The sequence below is a fragment of the Corylus avellana genome, chromosome 5, assembly GCF_965113065.1.
Source record: "Corylus avellana chromosome 5, dhCorAvel1.hap1.2, whole genome shotgun sequence".
Lineage (NCBI taxonomy): Eukaryota > Viridiplantae > Streptophyta > Magnoliopsida > Fagales > Betulaceae > Corylus > Corylus avellana.
The window spans coordinates 26,112,439-26,127,936 of record NC_142494.1 but is presented as its reverse complement, the minus strand read 5'-3'; the positions used below and the strand labels follow the sequence as shown (position 1 = coordinate 26,127,936).

Below are 15,498 nucleotides of genomic sequence, written 5' to 3'. Positions count from 1 at the left end.
AGTGAGTAGTAAGATTTGCTATGATAGTAATTGCTGATGGCAAAGGTTCTACAGAAAATAATAGAATTGATCTTGTAACCAATAAATTTGTGGGGCTTCAAAATTATCAAATAAATCCCTCTGCAACTCTTTATCAAAATGATTAGGAGGGGATTTGGCTACTCTCAATAAGTAAGGATACCGATTACTCATAAAGGCCTTTGGGCTGACTAATTCACCCTCATCAAACAACTTTAAGGGTTATGAGGATAATTTGACCACCTCAAGAGCCCACTCCCTAGTCTTGGGAGTTCTTTGGCCACCCTTATGACTGGTTTTGGGATGTTGAACCACACATGAATCAAGTTTATTTTTCCTCATTTTGATATATTTAAATAGTCAGAAGACAGAAATCGGTATCTCTACCCTTAAAAAGTAGGGATACCGATTTCTTGTAAAAGCCTTTGGGTTGACTGATTCACCCTCATTAAACAACCTCAAGGGTTATGAGGATAATTTGATCACCCCAAGAGCCCACTCCCTAGTCTTGGGAGTTCTTTGGCCACCCTTCTGGCTGGTTTTGGGGCTGGCTGAACCACACCTGAATCAAGTTTATTTCTCCTCATTTGGATATATTTAAATAGACAGAAGACAGTCATATAAAATTGATCCTTGAAGTTCTCAAGATGTAACTCAATTGGCTAGGATTTCGCCTTATAAAACAGAGGTAAATAGTTTGAATTTTCCCTAATTTCTTGTGTAGACATGTAAAAAAAAAAAAAAAAAAAATATGACCCTTGGACTATTGATAGTGCTTTGACTAAGTCATAACATCATCTCTATAATCCTTCTTAACTAAAGTTTGATCTCTCTATCTCTCCCCCCTCAAGTAGACTTAACAATATTTTCTAGACTCTCAAATGTTCTCGATTTTAGTTCTAAATTTGGTTCCCATCGATCTTGACAAATATACCCCCTACAAAACTTACAATTATTGTTATTAGGAAAAATTACAAAATTGGTCTCTAGAGTTTGATGTTATGACACATAAGTTTTTAGGGTTGTAAAATGATCAAATAAATCCTTGTGCTATGCCCCTGCATCAAAATGGACCCTCTATACAAGTTTCGGTCATTTTTTTGACAGAGCCCTTTGAAATTATAATTTTACCCTTAAAGAAAAATATGAGAACTTAAAAAAACTTAGTTTGGGAGGCCTCAAAACTATCTAGAAGCAAAGAATTAGTGTGATCTCACAGTTTAAGAAAAAAAATATCACATTTTAAAATTTGGTAGCCAGGTGCAAACGGGTATAACATTGAGAGGCTAAATGTACGTTGCCAATATATATATATATATATATATATATATATATAAGTTCTAAAGGATATAAGAAAGAAAAGTACAGTACAATATCATAAAAGGGAATGAAGCAAAGAATTATAGCGATCTCTCAGTTCTTTTATATCGCTCTTCATTATGTAAACCTGTGGATGATATCATTGTGTATAAATAATATGAAGTTTACTTTTAAGAAGCTCAACTTACACATAAAGCAAATATAGAGAACCATATAGTTAATCTAAGTCAGAGCAATTCAAAGCAGTCTTTATTCTTTGGACAATGGAGCTGATAAGGGTATTGACAGTTGCCACAGATTCCACGTTCACCTGCTTCGGAGACGATGGGCTAGATACTAATATCTGGAAAGCCACCGTAAGAAGTGAACCGCTTGACTTTTCAGTATTTTCACTTGTTGAAGCCCCAGAACTTCCAATTTCAGGACGACCGTCACTTGAGATTACGAACCCTGATGGAAGTATTGGTACATCCGAAGGGTCCTCGCCGCTCAAAGCTATGTTGATCGCTGGCATGTCAATGGGGGCATACACTACTAAGGATCCCAATGTGTCTATGCAGGTCTCTTGAAGAATCAACATACTCTCATTAGGGATAGAAGGCTGCTTTCACATAAACCATTAAGATGAACATTAAAACAAGAGCCGTCAATTGCCTGATCATAAAATTGGACTTATTCGAGTATTTCTTAAATAATCTGATGCCATTTCTGCATCTTTTATAGCATAGTTTTTAAACAAGTATATACTTGATCCTTTCTCCATATTGAAAGTTGAATTATTTCATTTGGTTTCTACACATTTGAGCATAAATAGAAGTAAGAAAAGAAAAAAGAATTACCCGAATAATGGAAGTACAGTTCCCCACATGAGATCCATTTGAAATGTGTGCAATCTCATGCACTGGATTTCCACTGGAGAGAACATCCCACTGGAGGACAATGAAGATATAGTATAAGTTACATTGCTTCAAAAACTGAAATATTAACAAAATGATCAACTTGCCAGTTTCATGGGAACAAGATCCTCTCCAAAAATGAATTGAAGAATATCTAATTAGTTATATGTGAAATGTATTTTTGTCTTTTCACTTTTCGAAAGAACAAAAATATATACCTCTATAATATAATTAACTAGATATTTTCTAATTCATTTAAACTAGAGAGGATCCTAATTCAATTTCGTGAACCTGAACTCGCGTTCTCTCATCTCTAAAGAAATTGAAGACATTGTGAGGTGGCAGGGGAAGCCAGAGAGATGTGGCGGCGCTAACTATCATTCCACAAGGCTGGCCTGGTTCTGTGCTGTTGCGAACAGAGACTCGAACCCCACTGTTGTTCACTTCAGATAATTGAGGAAAATCTAGTTTACCTGACATGCTCAAGATTCCACAAAAATTCTTGACCATCCTATGGGAAAGCTTCACAATGCTCTTCTTACCTTCGGGCAAAGTAAACACTGAGCAATGGAAAACATTATTAAAATTAACCATCATAATTAATTAAACAAAAAACTTCACATAGCTCCCGAAGTATCATGAGTTTTGCAATGTCGGTATCTCTTGTTTCAGCCCATTTTAAGTAGTATTACCCCTACTATTAGGGTTTAGTGTTAAATCAAATACTAAACACGTAAAATGACCCCTATATTCTAATAAAATTTATAAAAATATAAATTTACCTTTATTAAAAATTAATAAAAACCCAAATTTACCCCTGTCCGTTGGTTACTATGGTATTTTTTTAATTTTTATTTTTTTTTAAAAAAGAGTATTTTGAACATTTTGGCATCCTCCGTTAAGATTAATTTAATAGAAAACCCTAACGGAGGGAAAACTAAAAGAGACTAAAACTTATAAGGATACTGACATTACAAAAATTAGTACTTCAAGATTATGATTGCAAAACCGTTAATACTTGGAAGGTAGTGAAAGTTTTCCGTTAATTAAAGGTGGACAAGAGAGAAAAGGCATGTGAGAAATGGGAAAGTTACTTAAAAAAAAAAAAAAAAAAAAAGAAAAAGAATAAAGAATACCACCTCCTCCTCCAAGCTCACAACAAGGTGTAGTTTCCCCCATGGAGTAAGCAAATCTCTCACACATCCTCCTAAGAGTAGCAACCCATCGTTCTGCTCCATAAGCAGTAGCGCCACATATGAGATCCCTATAGAGCCTATGAGTTTGGGTTTTATCATCCACTTCCACGTGTTCAACCCAAGTAACCTATAAAACATGAATGTTCCAACTGAAAAATAATTAAACGCAGGAATTTGTAACAGTGGTTTGAATGACACCCAATTCAATTTATTATTTTTATGAGTATAAAAAAGAAAAGTTCTTATAGCGATTCGAAGTTACGGACCTTGGAGCACCCATTAGGCAAATCCTGAATCATGCATCCAGAAGGGAGCCTCCAAGAGCGGGAAGGGAGGGAGGATTTCTCTTTTGGGCACTCATAGGAGACGTCCACTATCACCCACATGCCCAGCTCTATTTGCTGACAATGGCGAAGAAAATAGAATTCCCTAGGCGGCACCAGAGGAGAAAGAATGTGCATTTGTTCATACATCTGCATTTTCATTTCTTGAGTACTCAAACCTTCTATAACAAACTCTTAAAAAAAAAAAAAGAAAAAAAAAAAAAAGAAAAAAAAAAAGGGAGGTTAAATACCTAATACCCTATTGGTTTCATTTCTTTATTTTTCTCCCTTGGGGTTTGATTTTTATCATGAGGTACATGTGGTTTTGATAAAAATCAAATTGGTCATTTCGTCCATTGACCATTAGTTGACTTAACAGAAGTCTATGTCACTGACACGTGGACCAATTAAAATTCGACACTTGGCATAAGTGGCCACATCAACTAACAGAAGTCTATGTCACTGACACGTGGACCAATTAAAATTCGACACTTGGCATAAGTGACCAAATTAACTAACAGAAGTCCATGTAGTTGACACGTGGACCAATTAAAATTCGACACTTGGCATAAGTGGTCACATCATCACTGATGACATGCCACCTAATTATATTTTTTATTTAAAAAAAATTAAAATATATTTTTTTTCAAAAAAATAAAAGGCAAAAAAAAAAAATTGGCTTGGCCATTTGGGGGTGGCCGAAACCACCCCTAGTGGGTACTAGAGCCACCCCCAAATGGCGAAGGGCCGCACCATTTTTTTTTCTTTATATATATATATATATATATATTTTAATTTTTAATTTTTGAATAAAAAATTTAATTATGCGGCCACATCATAAGTGATGATGTGGCCACTTATGCCAAATGTCGAATTTTAATTGATTCACGTGTCAGTGACGTGAACTTTCGTTAAGTTAACTAAGGACCATCCATCAAAAAAAGTTAACTAAGGATCAATTTGGTCTTTATCAAAACCACAAGCACCTCGTCTAATAAAAATCAAACCCTAATGAGAAAAAAATAAAGAAATAAAACCATAAGAGTACTATTAGGTATTTAACAAAAAAAAAAAATGAATAAAGTTGGATTCTAAGGCTATAATTACCAGCTGCAAGGAACCACTCCGATTTCCTGACGTTCCGGTTTCGAGCACTTGAATTGTCTTTGCTTTTGTAACAATTGTGGGAAAAAGATCTGACCATTTATCCTGCAAAATCAAACCATGGTGATCTGGGGTTCAATTCTATAGCAAAGTAGATATATGGAAAAGGAAGAGTACTGACCGAATCTATAATCATCTCAACTAAATGCATCCCACTCATGGCCACCATTCCTGAATCTCTTGATGACTCGATACGAGCAGTGGCGTTTCTCAAGTGATTGGCTGTGGGAAACATCCTTTCGTAGCTGTCACGATGAAGAACATATCTGCCATCGGCAGGGGACTTGATCCACACAGGCTCGTTGATTCGCAAGAGTCGGATTAATTCATCCATGGCACCGGCAGCAGTTTCCAGCATGATTGCCTTCTCCATTTCTGGAATTCCTTTTAGTCGGTATGGTGATGCAGTATTGGTAGAACCAAGGTCTAGATCAAGAGCAGGACTCTCCAGTCTTTGGCTGATCAGTGAAGTTCTTCCTGGAGAAAAATCCAATGAAGATCTTGGGACTCCCATCAACGACTCGATTTGTGAGATCGGTTTGCCAATGTACTTGGCAAGAAGGTTTGATACCTTCTCATGCTGCAAAGCCAAACAGCAATTATTTTGACTTGACAATGCTAAATTAGATAGCTATAAGATGAGTCCGTTTGAATTTGCGATTTTACAAGAGTATAAATTTTTTAAAATGCAATTAAGCGTTACCCTTTAAAATATACGTTGGAATGACAAACGCTTTAGAATAAAGAGATATGGCTGAAGTTGCAACAATGAAAACTTGCCTCTTCTTTCAATTTGGAATTTTCCAGTTGCAGTTTCTGTAGGTTACGTTGCCTTTCTTCTTCTCCAAAGGGTGGACCTCCACACGCTGGGCAAATTACATTTTTCAGCGCCTCTTTGATTGCAACGATTTCACATTGAATTTTTTCATTCTCTGCCCGAAGAACAGTGTTATCTGCTCGCTCAGTTTGAGCCTATAAAGCATAAACAACACTGAAGAATCACCATAACTGAGGTTTTAACAATTCAAAATCCAGATATCCAACAGACCAAAAAAAAAAAAAAAAAAAAACCTTTGCTTGTGTCCTCTTGTTTTGAAACCAGAATTTGATCTGTTTGGGTTCCAGACCAAGCTCCCTGCTAAGCTGACGCCGCTGGTTGTCGTCTGGATGCGGGCACTCTTTGAAGAATCTTCATTCCAGCAATAGACAGATCAGTGAAACATAAGTATATATTGATACAGGAAAAAGACATCAGAAACATAGTGGAGGCATACACATGAACAAAATGAAAGCACAGGAAGAACAATAAGAGAGGAGACAAGCTCTCATACATATGATCAGAAAACAAAATAAACCCACATCAGAAAAAATGATAAAACTAGCCAAAAAATAAAAAGGCCAATCTCGCTAACAAAGACAAACAAAAAACTTGGTATCCTCTTCCTATATATGAACACAAGATGTGAGTAGTTAAGGAATCAACGGTATTTAATTTAATATTTCTTACTTTTCAAGTTGCTGTATCTGGTAAGTAGTGTGGCGATGGTAGGACTTCTTCCCCTTGCGAGTATTGGAAGCTTCTGGTTCATCACCTGAGCCGCCGCCACTCCCCATTGCGACTGCATCCATTTTCAGGCACACTAAAGCAATAATATTACCACCTACTGATACTGAAGCTTTTGCTTTTCTAAATCTTTATGGTATTTATGTATCACAAAACATGTGTTTCTCTATATATGCTAACAACATATATGACTTCACTTCACACAGGTCAACTCCATAAAAGGACAGCAAATTAACACCAAACTATCCGAATAAAGAGAGGGAAATCTTGGGCGCGCAATGGCTTGTGGGAAATCTTGGGTTTTACAAGAGTCTATGAATAATGAACTACACGCAAGCAACAGCTAAATACTAGGAAAAGTCGGCGAAAATCGAGGGAGTAAGATATGCTATGCAACAAAGCTGCCAAATGGAGCAGAATTTATTTTATTGTTCTTAAAATTAAGGAAAAAACAGTATTGTATTGGTCCACTCATGTTTGTTAAGCAGAAGATGATAACGATGGCTCTTATAAAAAGATTTTCTTTTAATCAACACATTGAGGTTCTTTCTTGGATGCTTTCTAGTGTTTCTTGATGAAATTAGGCAGTGTGTTTGAACTATAAATAAAAACAGGCGAGGAGGTGGGGGTCCGTGAATGCTTTGTACTTGGAACTTGGAAGTGTACGCTTTTCCTTCTCTGAAAATAAATTGTACGGCAAGAAAAGACCATGGTGCCACATCAGCTACAGCAAACTGGGACCAGTTGTTGGGCTCCACTTTGGACTAGATCCAACGGTTCAGATGTTCTCCTGGGTTAATTTGTGTCAGACATCTTTCGTACTGTTGGACGTTTGTCAGACTTGGATTACATGCGAACATTCTATCCTTATCTTCCTCACTCCAAAACAAGTTAACAACACCACCAAGCATAAGCCCTCTTTTTTTTCCCAATGCAGACCCATGATCCTCTACATGGAATCCCACCATAACTCTCCTAGACCCACATGATCTTCCACAAAACCATGAGAACCACACCCTAAACCCCAATTCCAAAACAGGAAAAATATTGTTTTAGTCCTTTGGGATTTGAATTTTTATCAAATTACTTATTGGGATTCGAAATCGATCAAAATCGATCGAATCAATCTTTAAGGTTTAATCCGTTATCAAATTACTCTCTTACTTTCTGTAAATTTTCTGACAAAATGCAACGTCACACACAATACTATTGCAATACAATCTCATATTACACAATTAATTTTACCGCGTCTTTCTTTCCCATTTGGATACAAATAAATAAACGTTACCATGGCATTAAAAACACTACCTTATTAAATGTCGCATCATCATAATGTGAGAATAAAAGCAAAGAGGGAAAAAACTCAAGCAAATGGATGACTCGAATATATATTTGATTGATTTTTTTTTTTTTAATGACAAAGGAACATAGTATGACTTTTTAAGTATATTTCTTATCATTCCTGAGAGGTAGTTCATTTGGTTAAAGTTACGCCTAATAAAACGGAAGTTACTAGTTCAAATCTCTCTCTCCTCTTGTGTAGACATATAAAAAAAAAAAAAAAAAAAAAAAAGTATATTTCTTATCAATTGTACAAAACAAGGTTTTTAGTTTTTAATTTCAATTTCACTTTTTATTTTAAAAATAAAACTGTGATGATTAATTGTCACGTAGATTCATGTGTATGTCAAACTTGTAACGGCTGGAACTACTTTAAACAATGGGAATGACTTCAGTTCAGTCGTGGCAAACAAGGGCGGTTTTTTGCCCTCCAATAAATCAATGCCAAATCAGCTTGGAGCAAGAAAATAAAATGAGAACAAATGCACTTGATTTTTATACTTCTCACAGCCCTCAGCCACCGTGCCGCCGCTGCCTCTCTCCCTCTCTCTCTCCGTCGGCCACCCCCTAGCCTCGCCGGCCACCCCAGAAATCATCAGGAAAACCCCCAATTTTTGATTAAAAACCCTAGCTAAGGCATCCAAAAAAGAGTAGGAAAAAATGAAAGAAACAAGGTTGGAGAGGGGAAGTACCTGGTCTTGAGAAGGGAGAGGGAAGGGGAGCTGTCGGCGGTGATCTCGACGAAGAGGGCGGATAGGGCAAGGAGCGAGAGAGCCAGGCCGTGAAGGAGAAGAGAAAGAGGGAGAGAGAAGAAAACGCGTTTGAACCCCGACAAACCACCACCCTTTCACCGTTGAACCCCGACGACGACGACGCCGTGCTCGCCAATTTTATTTTTTAAAAAACAAAATTAATAAATATTTTAAATCAATAATCAGGTGTAGTTGTGTTTATTTTGTAAACCTGAGTTTGGTAGGATTAAGTTAGGTGGCAACTTCTTATTGGTAGCAAAAGCCCCTCATTTCTGCCATGACCGAACTGTTTTTCTTAGAACTGTTTTTCTATGTTGATTTCTTTTTCTTTTTAATTTTTTTTAAAAAATTTACTTATTTAGTTCCTGATATTTGCAATTATATCAAATTAATTTCTAGCTAGGGTATTAAATTACCAAGATGATCCCTGAGAGAGAGAAGAGCACCAGAAATTAAGAGGGGAACAGGCATACCAAATGTCGCCGGAGAAAGAGAGAGAGAGCGCCGGAGAATAAGAGGGGACCGGCAGGCTGGTCCGGCCCGAGACCCGCTTGGGTCTGCTGACCCACGGCGGTGTCAGGCCGAAAGTCTCTCATTTTTCTCTCTCCGTTGAAGCTCAAAATCTTGTGTTTTTGTTTTAGACAATTTTCGTGCAATTTTTATACTTTAGCTGAGGTGTCTTTCTTCTATTGGAGGGCAAAAAAACTCATGTTTTCTGCACGACCGAATAGAAGATATTCCAAACAAACAAATAAAAGGAAAAGAAAGAAACACCCACCGCGTGGCTGCGTCTCTCTTTCTTCCATTGTTGTCTTGCGCATATCTTTCCCACCTTCAGTTATCAATCTCTCCCAAGGACGAAAGCACTCAATTTATGCTGCGCACATAAAATAAATCACCCCCTGCGCCGCAAAGATGGTGGTCGCCTCCATTGCAAAGGGTTGCTAAACAAAGGACTGTGTTTGCTAATAGATCGAAAGGAGAAAGACTGAAAGGTCAGTGTAATTGATATATGCATTTTCCTATTTTGGCATTAAGGGGATTGATTAGAGGGACTTCAATACCTCTGGTTTTGAGGTTTTTGGAGATGTTTCTCGACGAGAATTTTCCGGGTTTTATGTTACACACACTACAGTAGCTCACAGTACATATTCTGGGTTCTGAATTTGGTTGGTTGATTAGCTCAAAAGGCCAAATCTTTCCCCCTCCAAACTACCCAGCTTTTTTGCTTATAAAATTCAATTCAGGGAACATTTGATTTTGACAATTCAAAGCTTGGGACGGGTTGGGTCCAAGGATTTTAAGACTGCCTTGTTCCCCAAAGCTTTCCTTTTATTTCTGTCATTCTCTGTGTGTATTTCATTTTATTTGTGAACTTCTTTTGATTGTATTCAGGGCATATTCAAGTAAAGTAACCGAAACAAGAATGTTTACCAATGACCAGAGACAAGAAGAGCGAACGGGAAGATATGGGACTCCAAGGCTGCAATACCTTCAAGTACTCTTCCTATAATTTTGACAATCTACTTTGTTATATACTGTCATTCTATTTCTTGTACGTACCAAAGTTACGTGAATTTTCGATGATATGTTTGTTTTATTCTTTAAGGGCTCCGTTTGGCATTGGATAGTTACTGTGGATCGGAACATTGGCAAAAATTGATTGATATGAGAAAAAATTAAAAAAAAAATTATTTAAATAATAATTAAAAAATGATTGATGCGATGTAAAATGTAAGAATATTGGGAGTTCAATTTTTTGAATGAATAGTAAGGGGCTCTTGCCAAACGGTGCCAAGGATGTTAACTAAATCATCTAACCATCTAGGGGTGGAAAAGTCATCATTGATGGGGCCATAGTATAAAAAATACTATTTTTATTAGGATTTTAAAATTTTTTTGGGTTGCCAAAACTCCCCAACCACTAAAGTAGTTTCGCCCTGCTTTTGATGGGAAGGTTGTTGATTCATCTATGTATAATTGATTTCTTGACCTTTGATATATTTAAGTGGGACCAATTTTTTCATTTTATTGCAGGAATTGGTGAGTCAGTTTCAGAACTCTACTGATGAAGGTATGCATCATCTTGATTATGTTCCTCTGTTCTAATTGTTTATTTCCTTTCATCATCAACTTGAATGGTTACCATGGCACGAGTTCTATTGCCTCTACTCTTGTTCCTTGTACTACAAAGATTCCTTCATGTTTGTTCAAACTCAAATTCTCTATATAATTGGTTTTTGTTTTAATTGTTGTAACAATTCTCCTTTCATGCTACTCTCATTACTGATAACCTTTTGCCTCATTTTACTTGTATGCATCAAGAGAAGGTGCGGCAGAACATAGTGTCATGTTGTCGTGACCAAACCCCAACTTGCTGGGCAATTAGTGCCAGTGGTCTTTGGATCAAGTGGCATTTTCTCCCCGATTAAAAAGGATGGGGAGTGAAGACACTTGTTGAATCCTATATTGTGCTTACTTACCAAAAAAAAGAAAAGGAATCCTATGTGGCGCTTGTGTCATATTTGCATATCAAAACCAAAAAAAGAAAAATTGCTGAACAATTCATTGTTCTGGTCATTGGTCTTTTTCTTCAATCTTTGTATTTATAGGTTACCTCAGAGTTGTCATGAAGCAGCCACTATCACTCATAGGGTGGAAGCCATGATTCAAGAACCTTTTGTTCTTGAGAACACTGGAATTCTCTTAATTGAGCTTTCAGGCAACTCAGAGAAAAAGCGTGCCATTCACCATTTATGTTAAATATAAACATGCTCCTTTGTTTTCATATGCTTTTTTGAGTCATGTTCTAAAAATAATTATTATCTGATATTGCCACTCACTTTGTCAATATCGGGGTACAGGGTGTACTTGGCTAAGATTTTTATTTCTTAATGACAGTTAATTCACTTGTGGGAATATACTTAACTTTGAAACATGTAATTAATCAATTATTCTTTTATTTACAGAAACAAAAGAAAGAATTGCTGCTAATCTGGCAAACTTTGCATATGACCCTTACAATTATAAATTCTTGCGCCAGGTACAGTATGTTGCCTTTGGTAATAATTTTTTTAGGAAGGAACTAAAATTTCTTCTTGTACCCTTTTCCACCTCTTAAGATTTACTTATGATTCTTAAACAGCTCAATGTTTTGGAACTTTTCCTTGACTGCATAACAGAACCCAATGAGAAGCTTGTGGAATTTGGGCTTGGAGGGATCTGCAATTCCTGCGTAGGTAAGTATGGCAGTTTGCTCTCTTTGCAGATCCTAAGAAATCCTAAAAGGCACATTGTTTTCCATTACAGAATATAATGATGGTTGGGCACTAGCGTGTGATTTACCAAGTTTTTGTGTGTTTTATTTCTGCAGATCCAGCGAATGCTGCAATTGTCACTCAGTGTGGTGGGATTCCTCTTATCATACAATGTTTATCAAGTCCGGTTAGAAACACTGTAAGTGCCAAAACTTTTAGTTAGTGGATTTTTCACTCCTTTAACTCAATTATTTTGGTTCTTGGTGATCAAACTTCAAATGTTAGCATAGGGTTGAAGGGAGATTGTACTACATTCAACCATAACTGACTATTTCAATATTATTATTCTTTCAAAAAGAAGTGATGCTGAATTATTTCTGTATTTTACTTATCTATGTCTAACATGTGCTTTTTTTTTAATTGTTTATCAAAGCAGCTACTCAATGATTTAAGGTTTCTTTTTCTTTTATCTTTTAAAAAATGGTAATTAGGTGATACTTGATAGTTGATAGTATGATTTTGGTTCTTGAACTGTGTCAAGTTTCAATTTCACCCCTGAAGCATCATCTATCATTTCAATTTAATCCATTCTGTTTGAAAAATGTCACAATGTTATCCTTGTGGTTTTTTACCATCTTTAGACGAATAGCAATTGTTTTTGTACATATATCCTTAGTAGACATGACATATTAGGCCACATGCTGTACTTAAAACTTGTAAGTAATGATTTTGGAATGCTTTATCAACTGGAATTGATGTAGCAAAAGCATACATGTTTTATGGTTTGGTGTGTATGCATTCATATACAAAATTCCCATTGCTTTTTAGGTGAATTATGCGCTTGGTACTCTTTATTATCTCTGTAACCCATCTAATAAGGGAGAGATTTTAAAGCCAGAAGTGATTGATGTTATCAAGAGGTATGCTGCAGCTGAGGCAGTTAGTGTCAACTTTAGTAATCTGGCCAAGGCATTTTTGGACAAACATGTGGGAACAAGTGAGTCTTAGAGGCCTGCTTTGTCGTCTATGTTTAGGAGGCTTTTTATTTTTATTTTTATTATTATTATTATTTTTTTAATTTTTAGGGGAATAATCCATGTGAAAGAGTTTTGTATTGTATTTAGTGGTTATGATGGAATTATGTAATATTTTGAGTTACAGCCAAGAAAAAGTTATTGCTAATCTTATGATAAGACTGACAACAGCTCAATTCCTTCAAGATAATGAACCAAAATTGTCCGAGGCGTCTATGACTAGCTACGGGGCTTCAAAAGGCTCGAAGGATGCTAAAGAGACTAAAGAAATTGAAAGGATAAAGTATAGAAACATGATTATGCAAAGAATCAAATAAAATAAACAAAGATAGTAGAGTACCAGATGATAAATCAATATTATTAAAAACAATTTTCATATCAACATTTGAATTTCAGAAAATAAATAAAATAAAAATAGTAACTAAATTGGGTAGAATATAAATAATACGAGGAAGGAGTAGGACCTCTTGGTTAGTGTGACTGGTCTACCTCCTGCAAATTACTATAGCAAAATGGTAGAATATTTTATTATTTCTCAACTTTACTTTTCTTTTTTTCTTTTTTTTTTTCTTTATTGCGGGCGAAAAATGTTAGGAGTACTTAAAAAAAAACAAAAAAGCTTACTAAACTTATTTATTGTTTCTTGCCATCTTCTCACCGCCATGCCTATCTCCTTTTTGGGTGATTATAATGTGGCAATACCATTAAAAATGTAATGGTAGGCAGAGAAAAGGATTTATTTGATAACAATTCTACCCATAAATAGTAAATTGATAAAATTTAAACCTTATTGGGTAATTTAATAAAAGTGATACTTCACTTTGATTTTTTTTTTTTTTTTTACCTAAAATAAAATGAGATGGAAAAAAAAATGATAATCAAAGTCAACCCGCCAGTCTGAAGAAAAAAAAAAAAAAAACAAAAAAGCCAGTCAAAGCTACACTATTCAATTTTGGTTGTCCAACTACTACTGGCTTTGTCCTAATTAAGAAAGGAGTCATGCCCGATGTCCTTGTCAAGGGTATTTTCATATACCCCTCTTTCTAGATTCTTTTCTCTCGGCCTGTTTTTAGTTCTTGTTCGTTGAAATTTGGAAGTTCCTTTTTTGGACTTTTTTTAGTTTTCTTGGACATAAATTGAATGGATGAGGATAACACGTATTGAATAGAAAAAAATAAAAATAAAAACAGATAGTTTTAGAACAATATCATAATATTAATTAAATAACTAAATTTATTAATTTAAATTAATTTAAAAATTTTAGATAATAGATTATTTAATATGATTTTAGAGTAGAGTTTTTAAGTTTGAATCTACATATGAAAGAGTCTTAAAATAATATTAAATATTAATTAAATACATTATTTTTTGGACAAAGTTTTCTTTCAAACTAGGTTAGGGGAATTTCCTTCAACCTAGTGTATAAAAATGACATGTGCCCATTTTTTTTAATAACATGTGAGATGCACATAAGTTTTTAATAAAATGTATTCCAATTTTGTCTATGCTATTAAAAAAATATGTGCATCTCACATGTTTAAGAGACACATGTCACTTTTATAGATTAGGTTGAAGGAAATTCTTCCAACCCAGTTTGAAAGAAAACTTTGTCCTTATTTTCTTATGATCTTAAGCTTTTGAAATAATTAGTAATTTAGTAATGCTGGAAAGTATATTTTTATCTTACAACTATTCCCTAATGTTGATGTGACAATAAATGTCAGCTATTATTTTTTTAAAAGTGTTTATCCAAGAGCGGGAAATGGAGGAAGAGAACTTGAACTAGTGTGACTTCTACTTTATGAGATATAATCTCCAGAACTCCAACCGATTGAACTATCCCTTGGAAACATTAATTTATATAGATAATCATATTTTTCAAAAGCAAATTGATTTTTTTTTTTAAAGAAAAAATATCAATATATTCCATAAAATCAAATAACAGATGGAGAAGACTTCTTCATTGTAATTATATCACAGATATATTCGGGAGTTTCCTCCAACTAATTTCTATCTATGATACCGTTGGTTGCATTCTTAGCCAACCTATGTGCCGCACCAATAGTTCTACGGCTCACATAAAAATAATGAAGAGTTGATTATTCATCTGAGAAAGATTGAATAATTAAAGAGCTGAAGGTGGTGGTCCTATCACCCCATGCTATGATACAAATGAGATATTCTTTTTTATATCTTAAAACACATTTGATATTTTCAGGACGCTGTTAGGTTATTGTGTTAGGTGGAACTCATGTGATATCACAGAGTCACAATCAAAAAGATAATCCTGGCATTGCCCACTGGTTTAATTCTATTTTCAATGCTGCCATTAATTCTGTATTTCTCGGAATATAGTCAAATCAAGAGGTTCTTTGTGATTACGTTTAAGAAATATGGCTTTTAAGTCAAAAAGAGTTTTTGGGCAAAAGCTTTATTTTTAAGCTTTTATCAAAAGTGCGTTTTGACAATTTTTAGGCTTTTTTGACTCTTAAAAGCGATTTTAATTTTTTTATCAAATGAGTATTTTTTTTCAAACGGGATTTTTGAGTGTTAAAAGCACTTTTAGAACCGTCAAACACAGTCTCAAACAGACATTAAAAGTCATTGTGACATCACTGCACCTACATTGAATT

At 35.1% G+C, this 15,498-nt stretch overlaps 2 protein-coding genes across 2 annotated transcripts; one reads left to right on the top strand and one right to left on the bottom strand.

The window, feature by feature from the left end:
• Positions 1-1,436: 1,436 nt before the first annotated feature.
• LOC132182686 (homeobox-leucine zipper protein ROC8) lies at positions 1,437-8,696 on the bottom strand. Its single transcript, XM_088516605.1, has 11 exons — positions 8,515-8,696; positions 6,425-6,557; positions 5,989-6,106; positions 5,698-5,889; positions 5,039-5,497; positions 4,861-4,962; positions 3,697-3,903; positions 3,374-3,557; positions 2,526-2,794; positions 2,178-2,267; positions 1,437-1,939 (listed from the first exon to the last, which is right to left on the bottom strand). The coding sequence occupies exons 2-11, from the start codon at positions 6,544-6,546 to the stop codon at positions 1,556-1,558; spliced, it is 2,127 nt and encodes a 708-aa protein (XP_088372731.1). The 5' UTR covers positions 6,547-6,557; positions 8,515-8,696; the 3' UTR covers positions 1,437-1,555.
• Positions 8,697-9,077: 381 nt separating this feature from the next.
• LOC132180434 (ARM repeat superfamily protein) lies at positions 9,078-13,042 on the top strand. The gene is made up of 7 exons (XM_059593251.2): positions 9,078-9,569; positions 9,970-10,072; positions 10,612-10,648; positions 11,544-11,617; positions 11,720-11,813; positions 11,948-12,030; positions 12,660-13,042. The coding sequence occupies exons 2-7, from the start codon at positions 10,001-10,003 to the stop codon at positions 12,837-12,839; spliced, it is 540 nt and encodes a 179-aa protein (XP_059449234.2). The 5' UTR covers positions 9,078-9,569; positions 9,970-10,000; the 3' UTR covers positions 12,840-13,042.
• The last annotated feature ends 2,456 nt before the right edge of the window (positions 13,043-15,498 follow it).

Coding starts and splice junctions, on each gene's coding strand:
- LOC132182686 (XM_088516605.1), bottom strand. CDS start 6,546: ATGGATGCAGTCGCAATGGGGAGTGGCGGCGGCTCAGGTGATGAACCA. Junction 5,890..5,988: donor ACAAGAGGACACAAGCAAAG/GTTTTTTTTTTT, acceptor TATGCTTTATAG/GCTCAAACTGAGCGAGCAGA. Junction 2,795..3,373: donor TTGTGAGCTTGGAGGAGGAG/GTGGTATTCTTT, acceptor TCCATTGCTCAG/TGTTTACTTTGCCCGAAGGT.
- LOC132180434 (XM_059593251.2), top strand. CDS start 10,001: ATGTTTACCAATGACCAGAGACAAGAAGAGCGAACGGGAAGATATGGG. Junction 10,073..10,611: donor CAAGGCTGCAATACCTTCAA/GTACTCTTCCTA, acceptor ATTTTATTGCAG/GAATTGGTGAGTCAGTTTCA. Junction 11,618..11,719: donor ATTATAAATTCTTGCGCCAG/GTACAGTATGTT, acceptor ATTCTTAAACAG/CTCAATGTTTTGGAACTTTT.